General features: G+C 52.6%; 1 protein-coding gene across 3 annotated transcripts in view; it reads left to right on the top strand.

The window, feature by feature from the left end:
* The window catches only part of KAZN (kazrin, periplakin interacting protein), a 515,264-nt gene that overhangs the window by 426,552 nt on the left and 60,726 nt on the right, over nucleotides 1-27,986 (top strand). For all 3 annotated transcript variants that reach the window (XM_015115268.3, XM_028839490.2, XM_015115502.3), the window contains exons 3-5: nucleotides 5,979-6,115; nucleotides 15,041-15,211; nucleotides 26,460-26,649. In XM_015115268.3, coding sequence (XP_014970754.3) covers nucleotides 5,979-6,115; nucleotides 15,041-15,211; nucleotides 26,460-26,649 — 498 coding nt within the window. The remainder of the gene's footprint in view (nucleotides 1-5,978; nucleotides 6,116-15,040; nucleotides 15,212-26,459; nucleotides 26,650-27,986) is intronic.

The raw sequence follows: 27,986 nt of genomic DNA, 5'->3' as shown, positions 1-27,986 counted from the left end.
CTCCAGCCTGGGAGACAAGGTGAGACTCCATCTCAAAAAAACAAACAAACAGGAAGAGTTCCATTGCATCATTTTCATAGCTGTGTGTAGATTTTAAATTATTTCTTGGGGGCCCATCGCACTGGCCTCATTGTTTGTGTAGAGTTGCAGCACCTGCCATGTGCAAACTGGATGTCGCCTCCTTGTGTACACGACACAACTTGTGGCATCTTTGTGTTATTTTTAGTTGTTCTTTACCTGGCATTCATTCCTAAGGATTCAGTTTTTGTGTTGTCTTGGTCTTTAGCCTGGCAGAGTCCAGCCCAGAGTTGGGCAGAGCGAGGAGCGCCCGTGGAAAGGAACCATGAAGTGAAGCCTCATGGGAGAGGGTGGCAGCACATCTCATGGCCTGCCCTGGTGTGTCTGTTAGGAATGTGCTGGGCTGCAGGTAACAATAAACCCCAAAACATTGGGGTTTGTTATTCTCCTGCTGTAAGGCATCCTGGCTGGGTGATACCATCAGGGACCCTGGTCCCTTCTGTTTTTCTTTCTCCTCCCCATTCTTAGCTCATATCTTCCATCCTTGTGCTCAAAAAAGGGCTTATAAAGAAGACTAGATTTCCCAGTGGGTATCTGTATGCATCTTAACTGCCAGAAGTGTGACACGTCCCGCTTGCAGCTGCAGGGGAGCTTGCGAAATTGAATGTTTTAGGTGTGCACATTCCCCGCCAAACAGAATTGGAGCATCATGGTGAGGTGGAGGGTGGATGGTGCCAGTGCCAGCCATAGGTGTGAGTTCGTCTCCTCTGTGAGAGCGTGAGCCTCCCACAAGGCAGGAACCATGTCTGGCTCACCCCTGTCTTCACAGCAGCAAGCCTGGCATATAGTAGGTGCTTAATTGAACAGTTTGGGAAGAGCTGCAGGTCCTCTCTTAGGTAGGAGTGAATAATCTAAAGGCACAGGCCCTGCTCTTGCTCTCAGAGAGCCCCAGGTTAGATGCAGGAGGCATAGCCTCCGCCCCACCATGGAGGCGGCCCACATGTTGCACACGCAGAGCCAGGCACACGTACACACACCCCCTGGACTGCCGGATAAATGATAACACGGATGGAGCAGCAGGGAGACCCAGAGAGGCCGCCAGAGGCTGCACTTCACCCTCTCAAAGGCCATTTGTGAGAGGAAAGGCCCGGGAATGCCATGTGGGGGGCCTGGGGGGTCCCCTCTCAGGGTCTCCAACTGCCAAGAGCAGAGTCTGGAGTTTGGTTCTCATGGAGATGATAAATGTAGGAGGCAGTGCAGAGCCTAGGGGGCTGGGGCCGGGGGGGCGTTTATTTCCAACCAGAAGGCAGAGGCATGATTTCCCTGCCAACCAGAGGGCGGTGGTGTAAATCCCCCAGGGAGTCCATGCGACCTGCTAAGTAGCAGCCTCTTTCCACTGGGGCGGGAGGGCCCAGTGAGGCTCCCAGGAAGCCACAGTGATAGCATGGCTGGGGTCAGCGCCCCTGCCCTCCAGGAGCCACTCCCCAAGCTCGGCAGTGCTCCCCCGCTACTCTCCAGCCCGCCAGCATGAAACCAGCCGGAAACTGAGTCAGGCACCCGTTCAACCCCAGCTGTGCCATTAACCGGCCATGTGGTCTTTGTTTCCCCCTCTGTGAGATGGGATGATGAAAATACTCACCCATGCACCTGCTTCTCCTAGGAGGGCGGCCAGGATCCCGTGCGCATGTGCAAATGGAAATTTCCCATTCATCAGTGACAGCAGGGCCCGGCTCTTCCTTAAGGAGCCTTCTGACCGCGTTGCATCTTTATTTTTATTTTGATTTGTATGTCTTACTTTATTTTTTGAGACAGAGTCTCACTCTGTCTCCCAGGTGGGAGTACAGTGGTGCAATCTCAGCTCACTGCAACCTCCACCTCCAGGGTTCAAGCGATTCTTGTGCCTCAGCCTCTGGAGCAACTGAGACTACAGCCTCATGCCACCACGCCCGGCTAATTTTTGTATTTTTAGTAGAGGCGGGGTTTCACATGTTGGCCAGGCTGGTCTCGAACTCCTGATCTCTAGTGTTCCGCTCGCCTCTCAAAGTGCTGGGATTACAGGCCTGAGCCACTGCGCCCGGTCATACATCTGTAGATGTTGGGTTTTCTTAATGTGAGATTCACCAGCAATGTGGTCACACCATGTGAGGGGGCAGGGCACAAAACTAGCCTAGCTGTGCCAGGGCCTCCCACCCACTGCCTGAGGCCTGCAGGGCCCACCCCCTGCCTGGCAGTAGTAAAACAGAAGAGTCCTCTCTCCATGGACTCCACCGTCCTGGCCCTTTAAGGTTCCGGCCCAGCAGGCCTGGAATTCCAGCCCTGGTGACCTAAGCTGCTGCTCAGCCAAACCAGCCGGGAGAGGACGGACCCAGCTACGGGAGCCTGGAAGCTCAAAGCTGGAATTGAAAGAGCTGCCTGAGACCTGGTGTCCCCGCTGCGTGGACCTCCTCCCCCTGACTCTGCACATGGTGACATGGCCCAGCTGACCAGCCTCCCACCTGGGGAGCTTACGTTGGACACTGGACCAGGAGCCCAGAGTCCTCAGTCCTTAGGCCATACCTCGTGTGCCCAGGTCTCTCATGTACACAGGCTGAGTTTGCAGGATTGGACGTTCAGGACAAGATGGGATGGCACAGTCATCGCCATCCCGTATTCTGCCCTCAGCTAGCCTTGGGGCTGGGGACCCTCCAGGTTTTGGGAGCTTCACTGTGGAAGCGGCAGAACATAGGGTCGAATGTCGACTTTGGGGTCAGACATGGCTGTGTGATTTTAAACAAATAACCTAACCACTCTGGCCTTATCAGGCTGGAATTTTCCAGAGCCAAAGAGTTGCTTTGCCTCCCCAACCCCCACCACCACCTCCACAATTCCAGACACAAAGAGCCTGTGGAGAGGGGTTAGCCTCAGAAACCCCTCCTTGGTATTCTCTCCAGGAGAAGGACAGAGTGCTCGGGGTCTGGGCAAAAGCCGTGGAGCCCACCCTTATAGTCAGAGGCTGCCCTGAGTCTGTTCCATGCACCAAGGAGCCAGCGCTGTAGGGAAAGAGAGTCTGGAGGGGGCGGACATCATGCTGCTTGCAGGTGGCTACTCAGGGTGTGTTTTGTTTTGTTTTGTTTGTTTTGTTGGTTTGCTTTGGTTTGGTTTTAGAGACTGGATCTTGCTCTTGTTACCCAGGCTGGGGTGCAGTGGCATGAACATGACTCACTGCAGCCTCGACCTCCTGTGCTCAAGCAATCCTCCCACCTCAGCCTCCCAGCCTCCCAAGTAGCTGGGACCACTGGCATGCACCACCACAATCAGCTTATTTTTTTAATTATTACTTTTTGTAAAGATGAGGTCTCACCATGTTGCCCAGGCTAGTCTCGAACTCCTGGGCTCGAGCGATCCTCCTGATGGATCCCAAGGTGCTGGGATTGCGAGCAGGAGCCAAGGCGCCCAGCCTTATTTTGTTTTGCTCTTTTAACAGCTTTATCGACCTGTAATTGACATACCATACAGTTGATCCATTTTAGGTGTCCAATTCAGTGGTTTTTAGTATGTTCACAGAGTTATATATGCATCCCAACAACCAATGTGAGAACATTTTTATCACCTCAAAAAAAAAAAATCCCATACTCTTAGCTACCACCCCTCCATCCCTGATCCACCCCCCACCTGGCCCGAGGCAGACACTTACCTCCTTTCTGTCTCTATAGATTTCCCCATTGTGGACATTTCATATAAACTGAATCACAAATATATGGCCTTTAGTGGGCCTTTTTCACTTAGCATGTATTCAAGGTTCATCCATGTTGTTGCAAATATCAGTACAGTTGGCGTCTTTATCCATAGGTTTCACATCTATGGATTCAATGAACCGTAGATCAGAAATACTCAGGGACCAGGCACTGTGGCTCATGCCTGTACTCTTGGGAAGCTGAGGCAGGCAGATGACTTGAGGTCAGGAGTTCGAGACCAGCCTGGCCAACATGATAAAACCCCATCTCTACCAAAATTACAGAAATTTGCCTGGCGTGGTGGTGGGCACCTGTAATCCCAGCTATTCGGGAGGCTGAGGCAGGAGAATCACTTGAACCCAGGAGGCGGAAATTGCAGTGAGCCGAGATCACAGCACTGTATCCCAGCCTGGGTGACAGAGCAAGACTCCATCTAAAAGAAAAAAGGAAAAGAAAAAAAAAAACTCAGGAAAAGAAAATGAATGGTTGTATCTATACTGAACATGTACAGATTTTTTTCATGTCATTATTCCCAAAACAATACAGTGTAACAACTATTCATATGGCATTTGTATTTTACTAGGTATTGTAAGTGATCTAGAGATAATTTAAAGTATATGGGGGGATTGTGTAGGTTGTGTGCAAATACTATGCCATTTTATATAAAGGACTTGAGCATCTGTGGATTTTGGTGTCCACAGGGAGTCTAGGAACCAATCCTCATGGATACTGAGCAATGGCCCTCGTTGTTTTTATTTATTATTAAGTAATATTCCATTGTGTGGATATATCTCATTTTGCTTATTTAGTTATCCATTGGTGGACTTTTGAGTTATTTTCACCTTTTTGGCTCTGATGAATAATGCTATAAACATTTGCATATAAGTTTTCGTGTAGACATATGTTTTCATAGCTCTTGGATGTACGCCTAGAAGTAGAATCGCAGGGTCGTATGGTAAGTTGATGTTTAATCTTTGGAGGAGCTATCAGACTTTTCCAAAAGCAGCCGCACCATTTCACGTTCCCGCCAGCAGTGCATGAGGATTCCAGTTTCTCCACATCCCGCCAACCCTTGCTATTGTCTGTGTTCTATTTTTAGCTATTCTAGTGAGTGTGAAGTGGTATTTCATTGTGGTTTTGATTTGCATTTTCCTGATGACAGTTGATATTGAGTTTTTTCATGTGCCTATTGGCCATTTCTTGGAGAAGTGTCTGTTCAGATCCTTTGCCCATTTTGTTTGTTTGTTTGTTTGTTTGTTTGTGATAGAGTCTTGCTCTATCATCCAGGCTGGAGTGCAGTGGTGCAATCTCAGCTCACTGCAACCTCTACCTCCTAGGTTCAAGCAGTTCTCCTGCCTCAGCCTCCTGAATAACTGGGATTACAGGCACACACCACCATGTCCAGCTAATTTTTGGTATTTTTAGTAGAGAGGGGGTTTCACCATGTTGGCCAGGCTGGTCTTGAGCTCCTTATCTCAAGTTATCTACCCGCCTCGGCCTTCCAAAGTGCTGGGATTACAGGCATGAGCCACTGCACCTGACCTGCCCGTTTTTTAAATGGTTTCCTGGTCTTTTTATTATTGAATTGCAAGATAGACTTGTATATTTCAGATAGAAGCCCCTTATCAGATATAGGATTTGCAAATATTTTCTCCCATTCTATGGGTTGTCCTTTACTATGATATCCTTTGAGACACAAACGTTTTTAATTTTAAGTCTGATTTATCTGTATTTGCTTTTGTTACTCTACACTTTTGGTACATGTCTTGGTGTGTGTTTTTAATGTAATACTTCTCCCCACGGAAGAAATGAGGCAGGAGGGGCTGTTGGGCTGGACTGAGTGGTTCCAGTGGGCTCAGGGTGGCCCTGGGGTTCCTTTTGACAGGGAACTGAGGCCCTGTCCGCTTCCTGAACCATGGGCCTCTGGAGCCCACCAGGACTCAGTTCTTTGTTATTGAACACTCAGCCAGCTTAGGGCTGGGAAAGCAGTTTCAACAAGGACTTGCTCCCTGGTCAGATCGACACAGCTGAGATAGGAGAATCGGGGCTCTCGACACAGGTGAGCCTGGCTTGGAATCCTGGGAATGTCACCAAGTGGCAGGGGCGCATGGGAGGGACACTTCGTCTTTCTGAGCCCTGTTTTCTCACCTGTTACAAAGGTGACAGTGGTGATGCCACTTCTCAGCACTCAGGCATCTGGAGGGGACAGCTGGGGTCTTGGGAACTAACTCTCTCCTTTATCCCCAGCCATGAAAGCTGACCGGAAGCGCTTAAAGGGTGAGAAGACGGACCTGGTGAGCCAGATGCAGCAGCTGTATGCCACACTGGAGAGCCGCGAGGAGCAGCTCCGGGACTTCATCCGCAACTATGAGCAGCACCGCAAGGTCAGCCGCCGCCCTGCCCTGTCCTGCCCTGCCCTCCCCTCCCCTCCCCTCCTGACACACCAGCTCCCACCTCCCCTGCTGGCTGGCCACCTTCACAGGGTCTGCCTCTCGAATCCCCAAACACAGATAGGGAGGCCTTTGATGTGTCCAGCCAGGCCTAGGCACCGAGATAAAACCAGCTCAGCCCCCGGAGGGGGATCTCCATGTCTCCTGGGCAAACAGGACAGCATGAACTCAGGAGTCCAGAGGGTTCAGATCCCGGCTCCTCGTGTGTGTGCCCTTGTGCATCTCCCTTGACCTCTCAGAGCCTCAGTTTCGTCTCTGCAGAATGGTGATTGTGGTGGACCTTTCAAAGCTACAGTAAGGATTCAATGAGATGATGAATGCCGAGCACTCAGCCTGGTGCCTGGCACGTAGGAAGCATCATCAATAAGACGCATAGCTAACATTTACTAACACCGTAAAAAAAGTGTGAAGAGAGAGCTGGGGAGCCCCAGTGAGACAGCAGAAAGTTCTGCCTATAGGGAGGGAGTCTTGGAAGGCTTCACGGAGGAAGTGACATATGCACTGGGCTCTGTGGGGTGAATAGGAGTTTATGGGTCAGATAACTGAGGAATTTGTTTCACCATGTGTCTCTCTGGTATCTGTGGTATGACATGCCAAAGAGGACAGCAAAACTTGAAAAAGAGTCAGTCCCCTGGCCAGGCACGGTGGCTCACGCCTATAATCCCAGCACTTTGGGAGACCCAGGTGGGTGGAATGCTTGAGGACAAGAATTCGAGACCAGCCTGGCCAAAAGCCCATCTCTACTAAAAATACAAAAATTAACTGGACATTGTGGTGCATGCCTATAGTCCCGGCTATTCAGGAGGCCGAGGCACGGAATCACTGGAACCCAGGAGGTGGAGGTTGCGCCGCTGTACTCCAGCCTCGAGCTGAATGCACCTCCGGCGTCTGTTTTCTGCCCTGCGGAGGCACCTTGGTCACAGCCCTTGTCACAGGGTGTTCAGCCTGAGGCTCCTTTTCTGAACAGTGGGAAGCAGCAGGCCAGGGGAATGAGCCCTTCCCAGATGCTGCCTCTGAGCAGAGTTAAGAGACCAGAGTGTTCCAGGCTGGATTGGAATCTAGATGCTTGGCCCCCACCACCCACTTTGGTCTTCACCAGTGATTGCTCACTGTCACCTCCCGGGCACGCACATCACTTCCTTTCTATGATGAAAGGAGCCCCAAGAGTTCTCTGGGCCAGGCCACCACAGCCCTGACGGGGATCTGGGACTTCTAGCTGCCCTCAGTGCCCAACTTGAGCGCAGGACTCGGCTCCCCCATCCTGCCTACCTGTCCCACCCACCCCCGCCACCCTGCCTGGTCGGCCCTGCCCTCCCCTGCCCTGCCCGGCCTGCTCCACCAAGCTCCCCCTGCCCTGCCTACTCACCCCAGCCCTCCCCTGCCCTGCCCTCCCCTGCCCTGCCTGCCCAGCTCCCCCTGCCTGGCCTGCTCCACCCGGCTCCCCCTGCCCTACCTACTCAGCCCAGCCCTCCCCTGTCCTGCCCGCCCAGCTCCCCCTGCCTGGCCTGCTCCACCCTACTCCCCCTGCCCTGCCTGCTTGGCCCAGCCCTGCCCTGCCCGCCCAGCTCCCCCTGCCCGGCCTGCCCCACCCGGCTCCCCCTGCCCTGCCTACTTGGCCCAGCCTTCCCCTGCCCTGCCTGCCCAGCTCCCCCTGCCCTGCCTGCTCGGCCTGGCTCCCCTTCATGTTAGATGAACTGAGCCTCCCCATGCCTGCCACAGACAAACAGTTTGGCAGGAAGGGGACGACCCAGAAGCGAGGCAGAGGGAGGCAGGGGAGCCCGCAGAGGCTGCTTTCTCAGACTGTGGCGTGGGAAGCAGCTCGTGGGCCTGGGGTCTGCTCCTTAGGGCGAGGCTCTCTCAGCAGCATTGCCTTTGGCCACCAGCAGAGAGTCAGAGGCCAGGGGCTCAGAGTGACCTCCATGCAGAGGGAGGGGTAGGGGACCCCGCTCTCCCGTCTGATGATGCAGGTACACGTGTATGCTCACAGGCGCGTGCTGTGGGAGTTACAGCGTGTACTTCAAGGGCTTGCAGGCAGAGTTCTCAGAGCCTCGTGTGTGTCCATTCATTTAACACCCACACGGACACTGGGGGGCATATGGTTATCCTCCCATTTCACAGATGAGCCGACAGACACAGAGAGGGGAGATAACTCATCCACAGTCATGCAGCCGGTGATGGCAGGGCAGGGGCTTACAGGGCCTGGGTGCAGAGCCTGCGTGCCTTCCCCCTGTGCTGTGCGCCTCTTCTCCCAACCCCATCACCCCCTGGCACTCAGCACAGCATCTTCTGTTCGCCTCTGCTCCCTGCCTCCCCTTCTGTGTCCACCTCTCTCATTTCTCCATCCTCAGCCCAAGGAGCTTGGTCTTTTTTCAGTGGGCAAGGCAGGGAGAGCCTCTGCCTGAGCAGCCCCATGCCCAGGAGCACAGAAACCTAGTTACCTCTTGTTTATTGGGAATGGGATGCAGTGGGGCCAGAGAACCAGCCCACAGCCTTCAGTGATGTGCTGGCCCCAGGGCAGGGACCCTTGTACTTGTCCCCCCAACCACCAGCTTCCTCCTCCTGGGACCAGGGTTGCACAGGGATTAAGAGCAGACAGCTAGGTTAGAATCTCACCTCTGCACTCGCTAGGGGGTGGCTCGGGCAAACAGATGACTCTCCCTGGTCTCAGCCTTCACATCTGCAAAGCAGGATAAAGATTGCAACTACTCACAGCCCAGTGCTGTCAGCGCTAAGGTTCCCAGGGCATGAAAAGCAAGGGGAAGTAGGGGCATATGCCTGCTACTGTTATTGTCGTTATCATTATTATCATTATTGCCTTCGTGGATTTGGAGTCAGCCATTTGATCATGAAATTTCCACAGTGGATTTCGAAGCCCCTCTGCTGTCCCCTCACCTGCCACTCCCTGGTGTTGGTCTCATTGGCAAACCCAGAGAAGGAAATGAAGGCCCCAGGTGGGCAGGAGTGGAGCTGTGGCTGGTCCCACACAGACACCAGTCGTAGGCCTGCTTTCTGGGAAAAGGTTGGAGAGGCAAGACCTGTGCAGAAAGGAACCCAGACAAGACCTTCTGGGAGGGACAGAGGGTCTCAGAGGACCCAGGAATCAGGAGCTAGAAGAAGGAGCTCCCTGAGAACGCATGCCCTGAAGGAGGACAAATCAGGATTTAGAAAAGCAGCCAGTTACGGTGGCTCACGCCTGTAATCCCAACACTCTGAGAGGCCAAGGTGGGAGGATCACTTGAGCCCAGGAGCTCCAGACGAGCCTGGACAACAGAGTGAGACCTCCATCTCTACAAAAAAATTTTAAAAATTAGCTGGGCAGGGTGGCACACGCCTGTAGTCCCAGCTACTTGGGAGGCTGAAGCAGGAGGATTGCTTGAGCCAGGGAGGTTGAGGTGGCAGGGAGCCAAGATTGTGCCACTGCACCCTAGCCTGGGCAACAGAATGAGACCCTATCTCAAAAAAACAAAAGAAAGAAAGAAAGAAAAAAAAGCAAGAGGGTGCTGAGCAGAGTCCAAGAGGATCCAAAAGATGGCACTGTTACCAGGTAATCGTCCTGGCAAGGATTGTGGTGACGGCTGCCTTCAGAAGCCACCTCAGCAGGAGCTGGCATGAACATAGTATTACCTATAGCAAATGTTTATTGTGCACCTACTGTATACAGGCATGAACATGGTATTACCAATACCAAACGTTTGTTGTGCACCTGCTGTATACAGGCATGAACATGGTATTACCGATAGCAGATGTTTATTGTGCACCTACTGTATACAGGCATGAACATGGTATTACCAATACCAAACGTTTGTTGTGTACCTACCGTATACAGGCATGAACATGGTATTACCGATAGCAGATGTTTATTGTGCATCTAATGTATACAGGCATGAACATGGTATTACCAATAGCAGACGTCTGTTGTGCACCTACTGTATACAGGCATGAATGTGATATTACCAATATCCGATGTTTATTGTGCACCTACTGTATACAGGCATCAACGTGGTATTACCAATAGCAGATGTTTTATTGTGCAGCTACTGTTTAAGGCATGAACATGATATTACTAACAGCAGATGTTTATTTTGCACCTGCTGTATGCAGGCATGAACATGACAAGTAACAGGCATCTATTGTGCACCTACTGTATACAGACACGAATGTGCTATTACCAACAGATGTTTATTGTGCGCCTGCTGTATACAGACATGTATGTGATATTACCAGTAGCAGATGTTTATTGTGCACCTACTGTGCACACACACTGCCCTCATCTCTTCACATTTGCTACTTTAATAGCAATCCTTTGAGGAGTGATTGTCCCTATTCCCCCCATTTAACACGTGAAAACTAAGACTGAGGTAAAGTCTCAGGCCCAGGGCCACATCATTATGGAAAGGGTAGAGGAAGGGTGCAAACCCAGGAGGTCTAATCCCAGAGTCCCGGCCCCAGAGCTCATAGGACCGGGCCTTGCCCAGGCTACCCTCCCCATACCACTCAGTATGTGTTCAGAGGAACAAAGGAATGATTCCCACTGTATGCCATTTTCAACAACCCAAGGCCGACCACAGAGAGGAGGTCACAGCTGTCCCCGTGAGCTGTGGGTAGAGCGCTGGCTATTTCAGTGACCAGCCTAGCATTTCATACCAGTGCTTCTCTGTGTCTTTTAATGATATGTCAAATTTGTTTTTTAAAATTGTTTGGGCAAAAATGGTACATTTTCATGGGGTACATAATGATGTTTGGATCCATGGGATGTATAGTTATCAGATCAGGGTAATTAATATATCCATCTCGAAGTGTTACATCCAGCTCAGATTTGGCAATAAAATTCCCATGGAGAGCACCGTGTCATGTTTTAAGTCGTAGGTGACTAGGGGCATCCCCCAAGTCTGACCGGCAGCTGGGGTGGGGTTGACACTACTGAACAGAAGCCCCGTGGCTGTGGCTGCCAGGGTCAGCTCCCTGTGGCCACAGCTGAGCAGCCAGTGCCACTTTTATTGATCGGCTTCATCATGCCCTTCAGGTTCATTTAGAAAAATGAAACTTGGAAAACACTCATTTATTAAAAATTAATAGTTTAATACTAAGATGTTAATATTAGAAGTAGAGAGAGTCGCTCCTGTAGGTCCGGCAGATCGGTGGAATAGCAACATTCAAACATTATTTTAGTCATTGTTGGGTCCAGCCCCATTTTACAGGTGGGAAGGCTGAGGTCCACAGGGGTCAAGTGACTGACCCAAGGACACATGTTTAGAGCCAGTTTGGCAAAACTGAAGCCACAAGTCCTGGTTGTATTTCACCTCTTCCAAGATCTTGCAGCTGGTTATCAAAAATGATTTGCATTTTATGTGCAAAATAAATGTCCTCCTGGAACAGGATGACTGGAACCCTCAGGTTCCCTGGCCCACTTGGCTGTGCCCACTCAGTCTGCCATGGCCTACCCAATTTCTCCATGCGACCCCTGCAGGACTCCACGGGAGCAGGCAACAGGAAGGACCCCAGGCCCTGAGCTACTGGGGGTAGGGGAACGGCACAGGAGGAACAAGGCTGCTGAGAAAGGAGGGGTCTTGGCCTGTCCAGAATGTGGCCGATGACCGGGCATGGTGGCTCACGCCTGTAATCCTAGCACTTAGAGAGGCTGAGTCAGACAGATCACCTGAGGTCAGGAGTCCAACACCAGCCTGGCCAACATGACGAAAGCCTGCCTCTACTAAAAATACAAAAATTATTCAGATGTGATGGTGTGCACCTGTAGTCCCAGCTACTCGGGAGGCTGAAGCAGGATAATTGCTTGGAGCCCAGATGCAGAGGTTGCAGTGAGCCGAGATCGCACCACTACACTCCAGCTTGGGTGACAGAGCGAGACTCCATCTCAAAAAAATTTGAGAAAAGGAAACAAAAACAAACAAGAAACAGAATGTGGCAAAATTGCAACATCTCCGAAAGCTGTGCCAAATGCACTTTCCCTGTCACATGACTGCAGATGGAAGGGCGACTGGAGGACTCTCCATAAACCCAGCTGAGGAAGTTCACGCAGCAGGCCAGGCAGCCAGGCTGAGGGCTGGACACAGGGTGATTCCGGGTGTAGAGGCCACATTAAAACAGGCCATTTTCATCCCACTACTGTCACCTCCCCAGCCAGCCTTTTTTTTTTTTTTTTTTTGAAACGGAGTTTCGCTCTGTTGCCCAGGCTAGAGTGCAGTGGCATGATCTCCGCTCACTGCAACCTCCACTTCCTGAGTTCAAGCGATTCTTGTGCCTTGGCCTCTGGAGTAGCTGGGATTACAGGTGTGCACCACCACACCTGGCTAATTTTTGTACTTTTTTAGTAGAGAAGAGGTTTCACCATGTTGGCCAGGCTGGTCTCAAGCTCCTAACCTCAAGTGATCCACCTTCCTCAGACTCCCAAAGTGCTGGGATTACAGACGTGAGCCACTGCGCCCAGCCCCCAGCCAGACCTATAAGCCCCTGAAGCCCCCTCCTCTCCCCTCCCTATTCCACACCCTTTTTTTTTTTTTTTTTTTTTTTTTTGAGACGGAGTTTTGCTCTTGTTGCCCAGGCTGGAGTGCAGTGGTGCAATCTCGGCTCACCGCAACCTCTGCCTCCCAGGTTCAAGCAATTCTTCTGCCTCAGCCTTCCAAGTAGCTGGAATTACAGGCATGTGCCACCACTCCCCACTAATTTTGTATTTGTAGCAGAGACGAGGGTTCTCCATGTTGGTCAGGCTGGTCTCGAACTCCCGACCTCAGGTGATCTGCCTGCCTCGGCCACACTCCCCTCTTATGTCCATGTGATCCCTGAGTGCTGGCAGCCCCACAGAACCTCAGCTCCCAGGCCTGTCATCCAAGGCCCCACGAGGTTTGGCCAAATCCCACCCTTGTCAATTCCCGCCACCTCCAACCCCCTTCCAGTTCCAGACTTCTCAGGGGTCTCCTTTCAGTTCCTTTCCTGCCTCAGCTACCAGCAGGGATTGAGGCCCCTACCACACTGTCTATGGGCTGGCGGAGTTGTTTTACCTCTCTGGGCCTCAATTTGCTCATCTGTGAAATAGGGATAATCGTAGTCCCTGCCTGAGGGGTGGTTGTGAGGTTTAAATAATGCACCTAAAACCCTTAGCACAGTACAGAACATTCCATGACAATTGCTGCTGAGCCCAGCTTTCCTGCTACCGCGGAATGTGACCCCAAGGAGGTGGGAGTCCAAAACTTGAAAGCACCTACAAGGCCTTCCCACCCGGCCTAGAGCCCTTGGTCTGTTCATGAGTAGTAGTGTGAATCAGTGACTGCAATGAGACAAAAATAATCCTGAGGGTCCTAGTGGGGCTTCCTCCTAATTCAGGGACATTTTATAAGCAGCCTCTTGTGTACCAGCGGGTTCTCAGGGACAGCCCTTACCCCGGTGGTCAGTTCTACACTATAGCAGAAGTTTTCACTGTAAGCTCCAGGAGTGCAGGGATTTTTGTCTGGTTTGTGCCAGACAAATATCCACAAATATTGGTTGAATAACAGACCAGTATCAGCTTCAAATAAAGAAAACAGGTTAGAGAGGGCCTGGGGCTTCTTTCTTACATGGGTGACCAGGGAAGGCTTCTCGGAGGAGGAGACAATTGAGCAGCGATCTGAGTGAAGCGAGCAGGTGCCTGCCGGGAGCCCAGTCCCATGCAGAACGCTCCAGGTGGATTCCCTCATGCAGACCCACCCAAATGCTCCAAAGCATGTGTGGTGTTATCCCCTGGTTACAGATGGGGAAACTGAGGCAGGGATGACTCACAACAGTCATTGCAAAGCCAGGATTTGGCCCAGGTTCTCCCTCTGTCTCCAGAACCAAGGCCATAGCTACAGCTCTGTGACAGCCACAGAGAAAAGGCCAAGTTCTCCCTCGGCCTCCCCCTCTTTCACCATCTGGAAGTGAGGCCTTCAGAGACGGGTTTGTCAGACAAGGCAGGATAGTGGCCTCCCTCTGTGGTCCCAGACCACACGGAGACCTTGGATTTGCTTTCATTTTGGTGAATGGGAAGATGGTGGCTGGGTGGATGGGTAGGGCTCCCTGCTGGGACTGTCCTTCTCAAAAGGACGTCTGTTGTTCTGAAACTTTGCTCCGGCCAACAGAGGTCACAGCCCCGATTCAGCTGTCTGGCCCTTCCCTGCTGGCTCTGCTCTGGGGACTGGCACAGCCGGGGCCTGGCCCTTCCCTGGACAATCACAGAAAACAGCTCATGCAGGAGGGCCAGCCTGGGGAGGGGCTCGGGGCAAGCGGCTGAGGACTGTGCTGCATTCAGGACACAGCAGCTATTTCTCTCAGAGGCTGTGACCCTGTGGGGTGGTGGCCGGACCTTGTGGCAGTCCAGACCATTGGGGTCGCTGGTGCCTCCTTCCTGTTGATCCTGTTTCCCTGTGATGAACACAATTTACCAAACAGAACAAAACCCCAGAACAACTATTGCACCCTAACTTCTGTCAGACTGTGTTAAGTATTTCCCACACGTGCAGTCATTCGGCCTTTAGAATTCTTTGAAACAAGTAGGATTGACTCCTGCCCCATTTTACATACGGGGGACCCAGACTTGATGAGGTAGAATGACTTACCCAAAGCAGTCATTTGCCCACTTATTCATTCATGCAGCGCAAAAAGGATTTACTCAGCATCTACTGGGTTTGTCTCTGTTCCAATCTTCCAGCTAGTTTGTGGCAGGGCTGGAGTTCGTGCCCACGGCTTTCCCACCACAGAGCCAGAGCTCCTGGACACAGGTCACAGGTCACTTCTTTTTCCATCTAGGGGTTAGGCCCCCTCTAGGCGTCCCTGGGCCAGGAGGAGCCTGGCTGTAACACCCACTGTGCTCTCTACCTGTCCCACCCACAGGAGAGTGAGGACGCGGTCAAAGCGCTGGCCAAGGAGAAGGACCTGCTAGAGCGTGAGAAGTGGGAGCTGCGGCGCCAAGCCAAGGAGGCCACAGACCACGCCACGGCACTGCGCTCCCAGCTGGACCTCAAGGACAACCGGATGAAGGAGCTGGAGGCCGAGCTGGCCATGGTGAGAACCCTCCCCACCCAGGTGGGCCTGGCATCTGCTAGCAGTGCCATGCTGGGAGCCAGGACGTCTGGCATCGACTCACTTCGGAGACCTAGGGTGGGGTGGGTGGGGCAGAGCCGAACACAAGCAGAGGGGCGGGGCCCGCGGTGGGAGGGGGCTTTCTACAATGCACCGTCAGTGTCCCTCCAAGACCATGACCCCAGAGCCTGGGCCAGGCTTTTATCCACCTGCCTTGGGCCCAGGGGATGTGGAGATGCTGGGAAAACACTCACTTTTCCACACACCCCAACCTACTGTTAGGAAAAAGAAGGCCAGGTGCGATGGCTTAGGCCTGTAATCCCAGCAGTTCAGGAGGCCGAGGCGGGCAGATTGTTTTTGAGCCCAGCAGCTTGAGACCAGCCTGGGCAACATGACAAAACTCCTTCTCTACCAAAAAATTCAGAAAAATTAGCCAGGCATGGTACATGCCTATAGTCCCAACTACTCCAGTGGCTGAGGCAAAAGGATTGCCTGAGCCCAGGAGGTGGAGGCTGCAGTGAGCCACTGCACCCAGCCTGGGCGACAGTGAGACCCTGTCTCCAAAAAAAATTTTTTTTTTTTTTTTTTTGAGACGGAGTCTTGCTCTGTGCCCCAGGCTGGAGTGCAGTAGCGCGATCTCGGCTCACTGCAAGCTCCACCCCCCTGGGTTCACGCCATTCTCCTGCCTCAGCCTCCTGAGTAGCTGGGACTACAGGCGCCCGCCACCTCGCCCGGCTAATTTTCTTGTATTTTTAGTAGAGACGGGGTTTCACCGTGTTAGCCAGGATGGTTCACCGTGTTAGCCAGGATGGTCTCGATCTCCTGACCTCGTGATCCGCCCGTCTCGGCCTCCCAAAGTGCTGGGATTACAGGCTTGAGCCACCGCGCCCGGCCTTTAAAAAAAATTTTAAAAAAAAAAGGAAAGGAGAAAAAATTTTTGTTTAAAATATACATATTTGCTTAGGAAAATATTTGGGGGGAAATACATGGAAATACTAACATTCGTTCTCTCAGAGTGGTAGCAACTTTTATTTGTTTGTTTATTGGCCTCTTCTCAAATGTCTGTGCAGCAAAAATGTCTTACTTGGGTCATTAAGGAAACAAATAATTTTTTCCTAACCCAAACCTTCCAGACACTTTGTGTTCCCAGGAGATGCGTAGCCTTTGTGTGTGGGGCAGAGGGTCCGGGTCGGGAGAGAGCGCCCTAGAGGTCTGTTCTGCCTGCTCCTGTGTGACCTTGGGCTGCTCACTCAACTGTTCTGGGCTTCAGTGCCTTTCACTTGTTACTGCGCTGGGAGTGGGGTCTTTTTTTTGAGACAGAATCTTGCTCTGTCGCCCAGACTAGAGTGCAGTGGCACGATCTCAGTTCACTGTAAACTCCGTCTCCCGGGTTCAAGCGATTCTCCTGCCTCAGCCTCCCAAGTAGCTGGGATTACAGGCACCCGCCACTGCTCCTGGCTAATTTTTGTATTTTTTAGTAGAGATGGGGTTTCACCATCTTGGCCAGATGGGTCTCAAACTCCTGACCTCATGATCCACCTGCCTCAGCCTCCCAAAGTGCTGAGATTACAGGCGTGAGCCACCGTACCCGGGCTGGGGTCTTAATCCCACCCTACCTTCCCCATAGGGTGGCTGGGCAGTTGCAGGGAGCTTGTGGCTAGAAAGGCCTCCAGAAGCCGGGGGCTTAGTGTGACAGAGGCCGGGAGGAGAATGTGGGAGGAGCTCCTGAAGAGTAGGGGCAGGGGGAGGACGTAGCTCTTAGAAGATTTGTTGTCCTGCAGAGAGCTGATGCCAGCTAATACTGTGGTTACAGCCATGTGATCTGGGTTCGAATCCAGCCCCAGGTGCTTCCCAACTGTATGACTGAGCAGGAGCCTTCACCTCTCTGGACTCCATATCCATCAACTCAAAACAGAGATAATGGCATATAGAGTTGACTCTTAAACAACACAGGGCTTAGGGCTGCTGATCCCCTGTGCAGCTAAATCCATGTATAACTTCCGACTGCCCTAGACCGTAACTGCTCATAGCCCACTGTTGACCAGAAACCTTACTGAGAACAGTCAGTGAGCACATCTTTTGTGTGTTAACTGTCTCGTTTTCTGTATTTGTATTAGTTCATTCCTGCACTGCTATAAAGAAATAGTTGAGACTGGGTAATTTATAAAGGAAAGAGGTTTAATTGACTCACAATTCTGAACAGTTGTGGACGCCTCAGAAACTCATAATCATGGCGGAAGGCAAAGGAGAAGCAGGTACCTTTACAAGATGGCAGGAGGGAGAATGAGCATGGGAGGAACTACCACACGTTTATGAGCCATCAGATCTCGTTAGAATTCTACCACTATCACGAGAACAGCATGGGGGAAACCAGCCCCATGATCCACTTACCTCCACCTGGTCCCTCCCTTGACACGTGGGGATTACAATTGGAGATGAGATTTGGCTGGGGACCCAGAGCCAACCATGTCAGTATTCTTTGAATAAAGTAAGCTAGAGCAAAGACAGTGTTATTAAGAGAATCAGGCCAGACATATAATCCCAGCACTTTGGGAGACCGAGGAGGGTGGATCACTTCAGGTCAGGAGTTCGAGACCAGCCTGGCTAACATGGTGAAACCCCATCTCTACTAAAAATACAAAAAGTAGCCAGGTGTGGCAGTGGGTGCCTGTAATCCCATTTACTCGGGAGGCTGAGACAGGAGAATCGTTTGAACCTGGGAGGTGGAGGTTGCAGTGAGCCAAGGTCAAGTCGCTGCACTCCAGCCTGGGCAACAGAGCAAGACTCCGTCTCAAAAAAAAAAGAGAATCATAAGGAAGAGAAAATATATTTGCTATTCATTAAGTGGAAGAAGAGGATCATCATCAAGGTCTTCATCCTCATTGTCTTCATGCTGAGTGGCTGAGGAGGAGGAGGAGGGAGAGGAAGGATTAGCTTTGCTGTCTCAGGGGTGATGGAGGTGGAAGAAAATCTGCCGATAATTGGACCCATGCACCCATGCAGTTCAAACCCACGTTGTTCAAGAGTTGACTGTGCTTTGTAGGGCTCTTGTGAGGATTTCCAAGAAATAAAGCAGGAAAAGCACTTGGCACTGGGCCCGGATCCCTGGACGTGGTAAACACAGCAGGATGGTTTACTAAGGACCAGGCCCCCAGGGCAGGCTGGGGCCGGATCCCTGGACCTCTCCTAGGTCTCCTTGTCCAATGCTGACCCCTAGTGGTGAGAACTACTGAGCAGGAAGAAGCTGCGGCAGCAGAGACTTCTGGGGTCTGGGGGTTCCCACCAATGGAGTTGATAATACTGGAGGCCCTGCTGCTACGTGCAGCCCAGACAGAAATCTTTCAACTTGCAGGCCAGGAAAAGGCCCCTGTTCTCCCAGGTCTTCCTCATGACTTGTGGACAGACAGATGTGTCTTCCTTCCTTGGAGTCCTGGCCTTAGGCATCCGAGGATGCCCTGGGTCTTTCCAGCCTAGGATCCAGCTCACCCTGGCTTCCCCTCCCGTTGTTTCCATTCTGGCCAAGAAAACTCAACTTCTGGCCTCCTTCTGGCAGGCATCAGATGCATCTGCCTGTGTGAATGTTGGCAACTCAGGTTGATGGGTTTATGTTCATGTTAACAGCACAGGCAGTGTCTACCCAGGGCTTGGAGGCAGAGGGAGGGGGCTTCACGAGGAGCCGTGACGGCCCCAGTCTTGTTGGTGTGTCCACCTGATTGCAGCTTCCCTCTATTGCCCACCATCCCTAGAGTTTCACAGCCAGGCCATGTTGCCTGCAGGCCCAGCTCCCCCACTGCACGGCTGACCCTTCCTCGGGGGATGCCTTAAGTCCTGTGTTGCAAGCAACAGGAAGCAGCTCTGCTCTGCCAGTGGAAGCATAGAGGGTGGGTTGGAAGGAAGTCAGGGTCCACAGGTGCAGTGGGGAGGTGGAGGGCGCAGCTTAGCAGTGGCAGAAGCCACGGCAGCTGCAGACCAGGTGTGGTGGCTCACACCTGTAGTGTTTTGGCTTTGGGAGGCCAAAGCGGGCAGATCACTTGAGGTCAGGAGTTCGAGACCAGCCTGGCCAACATGATGAAACACTGACTCAACTGAAAATACAAAAATTAGCTGGACGTGGTGGTGGGCACCTGTAACCCCAGCTACTCGGAAGGCTGAGGCAGGACAATCGCTTGAACCCAGAAGGCAGAGGTTGCAGTGAGCCGAGATCGCACCACTGCACTCTAGCCTGGGCGACAGAGCAAAACCCCATCTCAAAAAAAAAAAAGCAGCGCCCCAGCTGCAGGGGTGGGGAGCCAGGCCCGGGGGAATGGTGCGCTCAGCAACCCCTGCAGCTGGGGGGATGGACATGTCGCTTTTGTCTTCTGATGAAATCTTACCTCAGTGAGGTCCATGCAGCATGCCCAGTGCCCCATCTTGGGCCGCTTACTTGCCTCTTACCCAGGGGTCCTGGCTGTAGCCCCTGGTGCTGGGCAGTTCCCTCTGTGGCAAAGCTCACAGCTGCCGGTGACACAGAGGCCGCTGGGAAAGCAGGTATTGGGGAAAGAGCCCAGACTGGTGCCAAGTGAGGGGTGAGCGGCCCGTCAGGATCCAGGCATCGTCCCTCCCCCTGTGTCCAGAGGAGCCAACTCCAGGCCGCCCCACACACCCTCTTCACTGCTTCACTCAGGGAAAAACCAGAAAGACATTTGCTTCTGCAGACGTTTCCCAAGAAGCAAAGCCCTCTGCTGGCATTTAGCAATGAACATGGGCACCCTGAGGCCCGCCCAGCCATCCACCCTTGCTGGGAGCATTTCCTGTTAAATCCTGATCCAACCAGGCATTACCACCCACACGGCAACCTCTCTGTAACCACATTGGCCCCATGGGACCACGTGTGCGTGTGTGCGCGCGCGCGTGTGTGTGTGTGTGTGTGTGTGTGTGTCTCAAAAATGTTTATCGACATAGAATGTCAAGGCCCGAGCCCACCTGAGCCTACCGTTGCCCCCGCAGGAGCCTCCCCTCCATGGCCAGAGCCTGCATTGATCCTTGGTCGTTGGGCACGGGTGGTTGGCCATGCCGTTCAGTGTTTTCAGCATGTTGATAACATTGTGCAACCGCCGCTTCTGTCTAATTCCAGAATAATTTCATCTCCCCAGAAAGTATCACGTCTTCAGTGAGGTGTGTATTCTTTTTTTTTTTTTTTTGAGACGGAGTCTCGCTCTGCCGCCCAGGCTGGAGTGCAGTGGCCGGATCTCAGCTCACTGCAAGCTCCGCCTCCATTCTCCTGCCTCAGCCTCCCGAGTAGCTGGGACTACAGGCGCCCGCCACCTCGCCCGGCTAGTTTTCTGTATTTTTTAGTAGAGACGGGGTTTCACCGTGTCGGCCAGGATGGTCTCGATCTCCTGACCTCGTGATCCGCCCGTCTCGGCCTCCCAAGAGGTGTGTGTTCTTACGGTTTTGGAGCTCGGGCAGTCCCGTACTCCATGGCCTGACGTCTTTGCTGGGGAGACTTTTGACGGGAGTCCAGCCAGGGCCTGAGGAGGCAGCTCCCTTACTAGCCTTCCCTCAGTCCACAGGCCTTCCCCGCCAGCCTCCTTAGTCACATGTGGGGCTGGGAGACAGGGCTGCCTGCTCCTGAGACTATGGGCATCCCCCCGACACTGGTCCAGTCCCTGGCAGCCCAGCTTACACTGACCTCGCTGCCCACGGGCCTGGCTTCTGCAGTGTGGGAAACGCTCTTCAGTTGACGGTGCTTTCTGTAAATAAGGGCACCAGAGACGTTTGGGGCCACATAACTGGTGGGGCTGCCCTGTGCTCTGCAGCTTCCCTGGCCTCCACCCACCGGATGTCAGCAGCACCCCCCACTCCAGCCCCCAGTGTCACAGCAGTAGACTGTAGACATGGCCAGATGTCCCCCAGAGTGCAGAATCACCCCAGACTGGAAGCATCCCTCCATCAAGTAGGACATTTTGTGAGAATCAGACATTCCTATCTATCTGGGCCTGGGCTGTTTGAGTCTAACAGAGTCCCGGTTTGGGTCCTGTTATTTTCTGTCTGTGTGACCCTTGACAAGGGACTTAACCTTTCTGAGCCTTAGTTCCCTCCTGTATAAAATCAGAACTGTAGGCCAGGTGTGGTGGCACACGCCTGTAAACCCAGCACTCTGGGGAGGCTGAGGCATGTGGATCACCTGAGGTCAGGAGTTCAAGACCAGCTTGGCCAACATGGTGAAACCTGTCTCTGCTAAAATTACAAAAATTAACCAGGCATGATGGCAGGCATCTGTAATCCCAGCTACTCAGGAGGCTGAGGAAGGAGAATCATTTGAACCCAAGTGGTGGAGGTTGCAGTGAGCTGAGATCAGACCATTGCACTCCAGCCTGGATGACAGAATGAGACTATCTCAGAATAGAATAGAATAGAATAGAATAGAATAGAATAGAATAGAATAGAATAGAATAGAATAGAATAGAATAGAATAGAATAGAAGACTGGATGGCAGAGTGAGACTCCATCTCAGTAGAATGGAATAGAATGGAATGGAATAGAATAGAATAGAATAGAATAGAATAGAATAGAATAGAATAGAATAGAATAGAATAGAATAGAATAGAATAGCCTGGATGGCAGAGTGAGACTCCATCTCAATAAAATGGAATAGAATAGAATAGAATAGCCTGGATGACAGAGTGAGACTCCATCTCAATAGAATGGAATGGAATGGAATAGAATAGAATAGAATAGAATAGAATAGAATAGAATAGAATAGAATAGAATAGAATAGAATAGCCTGGATGACAGAGTGAGACTCCATCTCAATAGAATAGAATAGAACAGAATAGAATAGAGTAGAGTAGAGTAGAGTAGAGTAGAGTAGAGTAGAGTAGAGTAGAACCGAACCGAACCTTCCCGCTAGTGACAGTGTAGGGAAATGAGGCAGGGGGTGAATCGGGAAGGCAGCCGCAGAACTCGGTCAGCATTCACAGCTCTGTGCTGAGGTTGCTCTAGAGCCACCCTGTCCTCAGACCCCACTGGGGAGGAAGAGACATGGATTCTCATGCCTGTTCCACTCATCAGTATTTGACCTCGCACATGTCACCTTTAACCTTTTCCTGCCTCCGTTTCCTCATTTGTAAAAAAAGACAGCCACCACAGGCCCAGAGGAGAGGCAGGGACTGTGAGGGATGAGCGGGCAGAGAAGCAGAAAGTGTTGGCCAAGCCTCAGGTTCCTTTTTAATGGCCACACTCTGAGTCCATGCCCTTTGTGCCCATTCTCAGCTGCAACGAAAGCAGTCTGCCCCAAATGTGCCACCTCCAGGCCCCTGGCCACTGCCTTTTTGGACCATTTGGACCAGCCCTTGCCAAGCCAGTTCCTAGGCTGGATGTGACCCCAGAGTGGTGGGGGGGCCTGCCACCCTGCATGAGGGCAGGATTGCCCACACCTGAGCCCACCTGAGCCAAGCCTGTCACTGCCCCCACAGGAGCCTCCCCTCCACAGCCAGAGCCTGCATTGGTCCTTGGTCTTTGGTCCTTGGTCATTGGTCCTTGGTCTTTGGTCCTTGGTCACTGGTCCTTGGTGCTGTGGCCCATATTTGCCTCATCAGCTCACACTGGTGCCTCCCTGCTGGACCTGCTCCCACCCGTACCCCTGAGATCTGTGAAAGAGGATCCCAGCCGGCTTCCCCCCAAGGAGAAGAACCTAGCTGTGCCATAGAGTGTGTATATGAAGCACGGGAAGAAGGTGTCCTTGTGCCCCCTCAGTGCGCATTTGGCACAATGTGCCATCTGCACAGGAGCACCAACCTTCCGGTGTCTGCTCAGAGGCTCCTGCGTCGGGATCCTCCCGCGTCGGGATCCTCCCAGTCTTTACCCCAGAGAAACATTCCCTAGACAAGCACACATCTGCTGAAGGACCCGGTAGAGGATTCGGTTTCTGGGCATGGCGTGCCTGCAGGGCCAGGCTTGCTGTCTTATATGGGAGATGGGATGGGTGCATCGTGGCCTCCGGATCAGCAGATCCTCAGGCCCTCCTGGTCAACAGGAACTGCCATTGGCCCCAGCCAAAAGGTGGGTGAGGGCAGGGCCCTGTGCTGCCATCTCCCCTTCCTGCCTCATGGGTCTCACCACCCAGGCTCAGGGAGTGCACAGGTAATCCTAACTGAGCACATGGCTGCTCTGAGACAGTGGGCCAACCTGGATCCTTGACCGTGGTGTGAATTACTCCTCACATCATCCCATCATCCCTGCTTGTGAAATAGAGACTCTTTAATAACAATCGCTAATATTTATTGGGTATTTTTACACTGGACCAAGCACTCTCCCTAGCAGCCATGTGAGGGAGGAACTGTCGTTCTCCCCGTTGGACAGATGGAGGCACGAAGGCACGGAGAGGTGTGGAGCCTGCCTTGGGATCCCACAGCTCAGAGTGGCAGAGCCAGAATCAAATCCAGACAGAGCCCAAGCTCCAAAGAACTGTGGCATGGCCTGGCCACCTCGTCGCACAACTCCAGGGGGCGCTGCTTACGTAAACATGGTCGCTCTTGGTTTCACTGTCTTATATGGTGGGACCCTGAAGTTCAGAATGGTGGAGTAGTTTGCTCAAGGTCACACAGCAAGTTAAGTAGGAGAAATGGAGTTTCAACCCAGTTCTGTCTGACCTTTGTGACATGGACACATTTGTGTCAAGTTAACAATTCCCAGGAGCTTGATGTTCCGGGTTCCCAGTGTTTGGAAGAGGGTGGAGGCTCAGAGAGGAGAAGAGTCAGAGCCCAAAGGGAGTTCCCAGCATTAAATTGCATTTAGTGGAAGAGATTAGTCAGAGAAATGTTTCAGTTGCCACAGGAGAGGATCTAATGTGTGTGTGTACGTGTGTGTGTGTGTGTGTTAGTCTCTTCTCAGGCTGCTGATAAAGACGTACCCGAGGGACGGGTGCAGTGGCTCACGCCTGTAATCCCAGCACTTTGGGAGGCCAAGGCAGGCAGATCACGAGGTCAGGAGATCGAGACCATCCTGACTAACACGGTGAAACCCCGTCTCTACTAAAAATACAAAAAATTAGCTGGGCATGGTGGTGGATGCCTGTAGTCCCAGCTACTCGGGAGGCTGAGGCAGGAGAATGGCATGAACCAGGGAGGCGGAGCTTGCAGTGAGCTAAGATCGCGCCACTGCACTCCAGCCTGGGCGACAGAGCGAGACTCCGCCTCAAAAAAAAAAAAAAAAAAAAAAGACATGCCTGAGACTGGGTAATTTATAAAGAAAGGGAGGCTTAATGGACTCACAGTTCCACATGGCTGGGGAGGCCTCACAATCATGGTGGAAGGTGAAGGAGGCACACATCTCACATGGCAGCAGGCAAGAGAGCTTGAGCAGGGGAACTGCCCTTTATAAAATCATAAGATCTCAGGAGACTCATTCACTATCATGAGAACAGCATGGGAAAAAACCACCCCCATGATTCAATTACCTCCCATTAGGTCCCTCCCATGACACGTGGGGATTATGGGAGCTACAATTCAAGATGAGATTTGGGTGGGGACACAGCCAAACTATATTGGTGCATACACATGTGTATATGTGTGTGTGTGCCTGTGTGTATTTTGTGTGTATGTGTGTGCGCGTGTGTGTGTATACGTGTGTATGTGCCTGTGTATGGGTATGTGGGTGTGCAAGCAGGTGCTTATATTTTAGATGAAACTTCACATGCGTCATCTGCCGTTCCTCTCCATTATAGCTCTGCCTTGGAAGTTTACAATCCTGAATGGGCAGAGTGGACAGTTTGAGAGATCCCCGTGCTTTAGAATTCACAGGTACAGCCACCCGATTCTGAAGTACCAACCGTAGGGGACCTCCCAATTTTCAGGTAGCAAGGATGTCAAGCTGCCCACTGAGATGGAAGATGCCACTCCCAGGCCCAGACAGAGATGAGGCCCTGCCTGGGAGGGAAGCGGATGGGTTCAGGAGAGCCACCCCGCCTAGGCCTCTGCCTCACTCCCTCCTGTGCTCCCTCCAAGGGCTGCCTGTTTCAGGGGCTGGCTTGTGCAATCCTGTGCTTCCTATGCATGCAGCTAGGAGTGTTTGCAGGAGGGGAGAGCTGAGGGTTCGTTGCCGCATGACAGCAGACCAGCCTGGGTGCTCACTTCTCCCGAGTCGCACTTTCTGGGCAGCCAGATGGACTGGGCAGGAGGAAGCAAGGGAGTGGGGCATCCCCCTAAGACTGCAGGTGTAGCAGTGTGGAGGGCCAGGAGGCTGTGTGCACGCACACCTGGAGGGAAGGCAGGTGCAGCCACTGACTAATCTGGGCTGGGTGTGGTGGTTCAGGAAGTGTGGGTCTCCATGATCCTAGGCCTGCTGATAAAGACATACCCGAGGGCCGGGTGCGGTGGCTCACGCCTATAATCCCAGCACTTTGGGAGGCCGAGGCAGGTGGATCACTTGAGGTCAGCAGTTCGAGACCAGCCTGGCCAACATGGTGAAACCCCATCTCTACTAAAAATACAAAAATTAGCCGGGTATAGTAGCACATGCCTGTAATCCCAGCTACACATGAGGTTGAGGCAGGAGAACTGCTTGAACCCCGGAGGCGGAGGTTGCAGTGAGCCGAGATCACGCCACTGCACTCCAGCCTGGGCAACAGAGTGAGACTCCATCTCGAAACAAAAAAAGAGGAGTGTTCTTGGACCCCCTCTGTTTCTGGTCTCACTTTGCTGTTGGTGGGTAACCCCCAGGTGAGCTCTCAGGTGAGTTAAGTTGACACAAATGTGACAAAAGTCAGACAGAACTGGGTTCAAACTCCACTTCTTCTACTTGTTGTGTGACTTTGAGCCAATTACTCCACCATTCTGAACTTTAGGATCTCACTCTATAAGATGGGGAGACCAAGAGGGACCATGTTTATGTAAGCAGCGCCCCCTAGAGTTGTGTGACGAGGTGGCCAGGCCCTGGCACAGTTCTTTGGAGCTTGGGCTCTGTCTGGATTTGATCCTGGCTCTGCCACTTCTGAGCTGTGGGATCCCAAGGCAGGCTCCACACCTCTCCGTGCCCTTGCACCTCCAGCTGTCTTCACGGGGAGAACGACAGTTCCTCCCTCACACAGTTGCAGGGCCGGTGCTTGACTTACCAATTGGCGCTCGATGCAGAGCTAGCAATACCAGGTGCAGAAGTTCAGGGCTTTCTCCCATGGCGGTGGGCAGTGCCAAGCAGCTGGCCAAGAGGTCCCCTTGATTGTGACTTCTTCCTGTCTTCCTGCTCTCTCCAGGCCAAACAGTCCTTAGCTACGCTGACCAAGGATGTCCCCAAGCGGCATTCCCTCGCCATGCCGGGCGAGACGGTGCTCAACGGCAACCAGGAGTGGGTGGTGCAGGCGGACCTCCCGCTGACCGCAGCCATCCGGCAGAGTCAACAGACTCTCTACCACTCACACCCCCCTCACCCGGCGGACCGGCAAGGTGAGTCCTGCCCTGGCCCGGCCCCACCACGATTTCGAGGGGCTTCACAGGAGGCCATCCGACCCAGCGGGAAAGGCAGCTTCTTTGTTCACACTACAGCAGCTTAGGGGGTGTGGGGCAGAGACCTTGGGCTCGTTGTCAGTGAAAAATCTAAGAGATGGACAGCAGGCATAGCTGGATCCAGAGGTTCAGACACTATTTGGGTCCCTCTGACCATGTCTCTCCATCTCTTAGCTCTGCCCACCTCCTTTTGGCCTCATCTTTAGGCTGTCTCTTTCTGTAAGAAAGTGAAATAGTCCCCTGCAGTTCCAGATGTTTAAGACCCTCACAGCTCAAGACTTAAGGAAGAAAAACTATCTCTTCCCCCTGTGTCCATAGCAAATCCTAAAGAAAGACTGACTGGCCACATCAGAGTCACATGGGCATCCTTTGGCAGGAGAGGCAGCAGAACTGCTTGATTGACAGCTCTGGCCAATCGCGGGGCATCCAGGAGGGGCTGATGTCAATGTCACAGGTGTTTGCTCCAGGCACTCGGCAGGAAAGTCTGGCCTCTGGGCAGCATCTGTACCCCACTGCCCATGGAACAGGCTCCAAACTCCTCGCTGTCCTGTTGCACGTCTGCAGGCCACCTTGCTCTGTTCTCTGTCCCTTCTGCAAGTAGGTGCCCTTACATGATAGATGCAAGTTGTGATAGACGCAAGTTTGGTCATCCTCATCTACCTCTGCAGGGCCTCTCCTCAATGGAGCTGGCTGTGGTCTGGGAAAGCCTGGACAGGCTGACGGATCTGCCCTCTGGGTCCTTCCTCCTCCACAGTATCTGCCTCACATACAACCATCTCCATGCATTTTATCAGACACCCCCTCCTCCAGGAAGCCTTCCGTGCTCTCTCCCCTGTGTCCTCTATGCTCCTGTAAAGTTGGGTGCTCACCTGCATCAGAGCACCTCTTACCCTACCTCGGGTTTGCTGTTGATGCATTTGTCACATGACTCCTCCCATCTGTCCAGTGCCTGGCACTGTGGTAGGCACATCATACATGCAGCTACTCTCTGGGATTGATAGCACTGGCATCCACCCCCGTGTTACACATAACAAACCTGGCTCAGAGGGGCCAGGCAGGATGCTCAAGGTCACACAGCCTGTAGGGTAAACTCACCCAGATTGGAATTGACTCCAAAGCCAGGGCTCCTTCAGCCACCAATCTTCTGTGTTAGAGCATACGGCCATTGGTGGCAAGGACTGTCTTTTGCAGGGATGCTACCCTACCTGCTGGCATGCCACCTGTACATAGTAGGTGCTTAGCCAGTCTTGTCAAACAAAAGATGCTTTCTCCATCCA

The sequence above is a fragment of the Macaca mulatta genome, chromosome 1 (genome assembly GCF_049350105.2).
Source record: "Macaca mulatta isolate MMU2019108-1 chromosome 1, T2T-MMU8v2.0, whole genome shotgun sequence".
Classification (NCBI taxonomy): Eukaryota; Metazoa; Chordata; class Mammalia; order Primates; family Cercopithecidae; genus Macaca; species Macaca mulatta.
The sequence above is the reverse complement of the archived record's forward strand: the minus strand, read 5'-3'. Positions and strand labels throughout refer to the sequence as shown.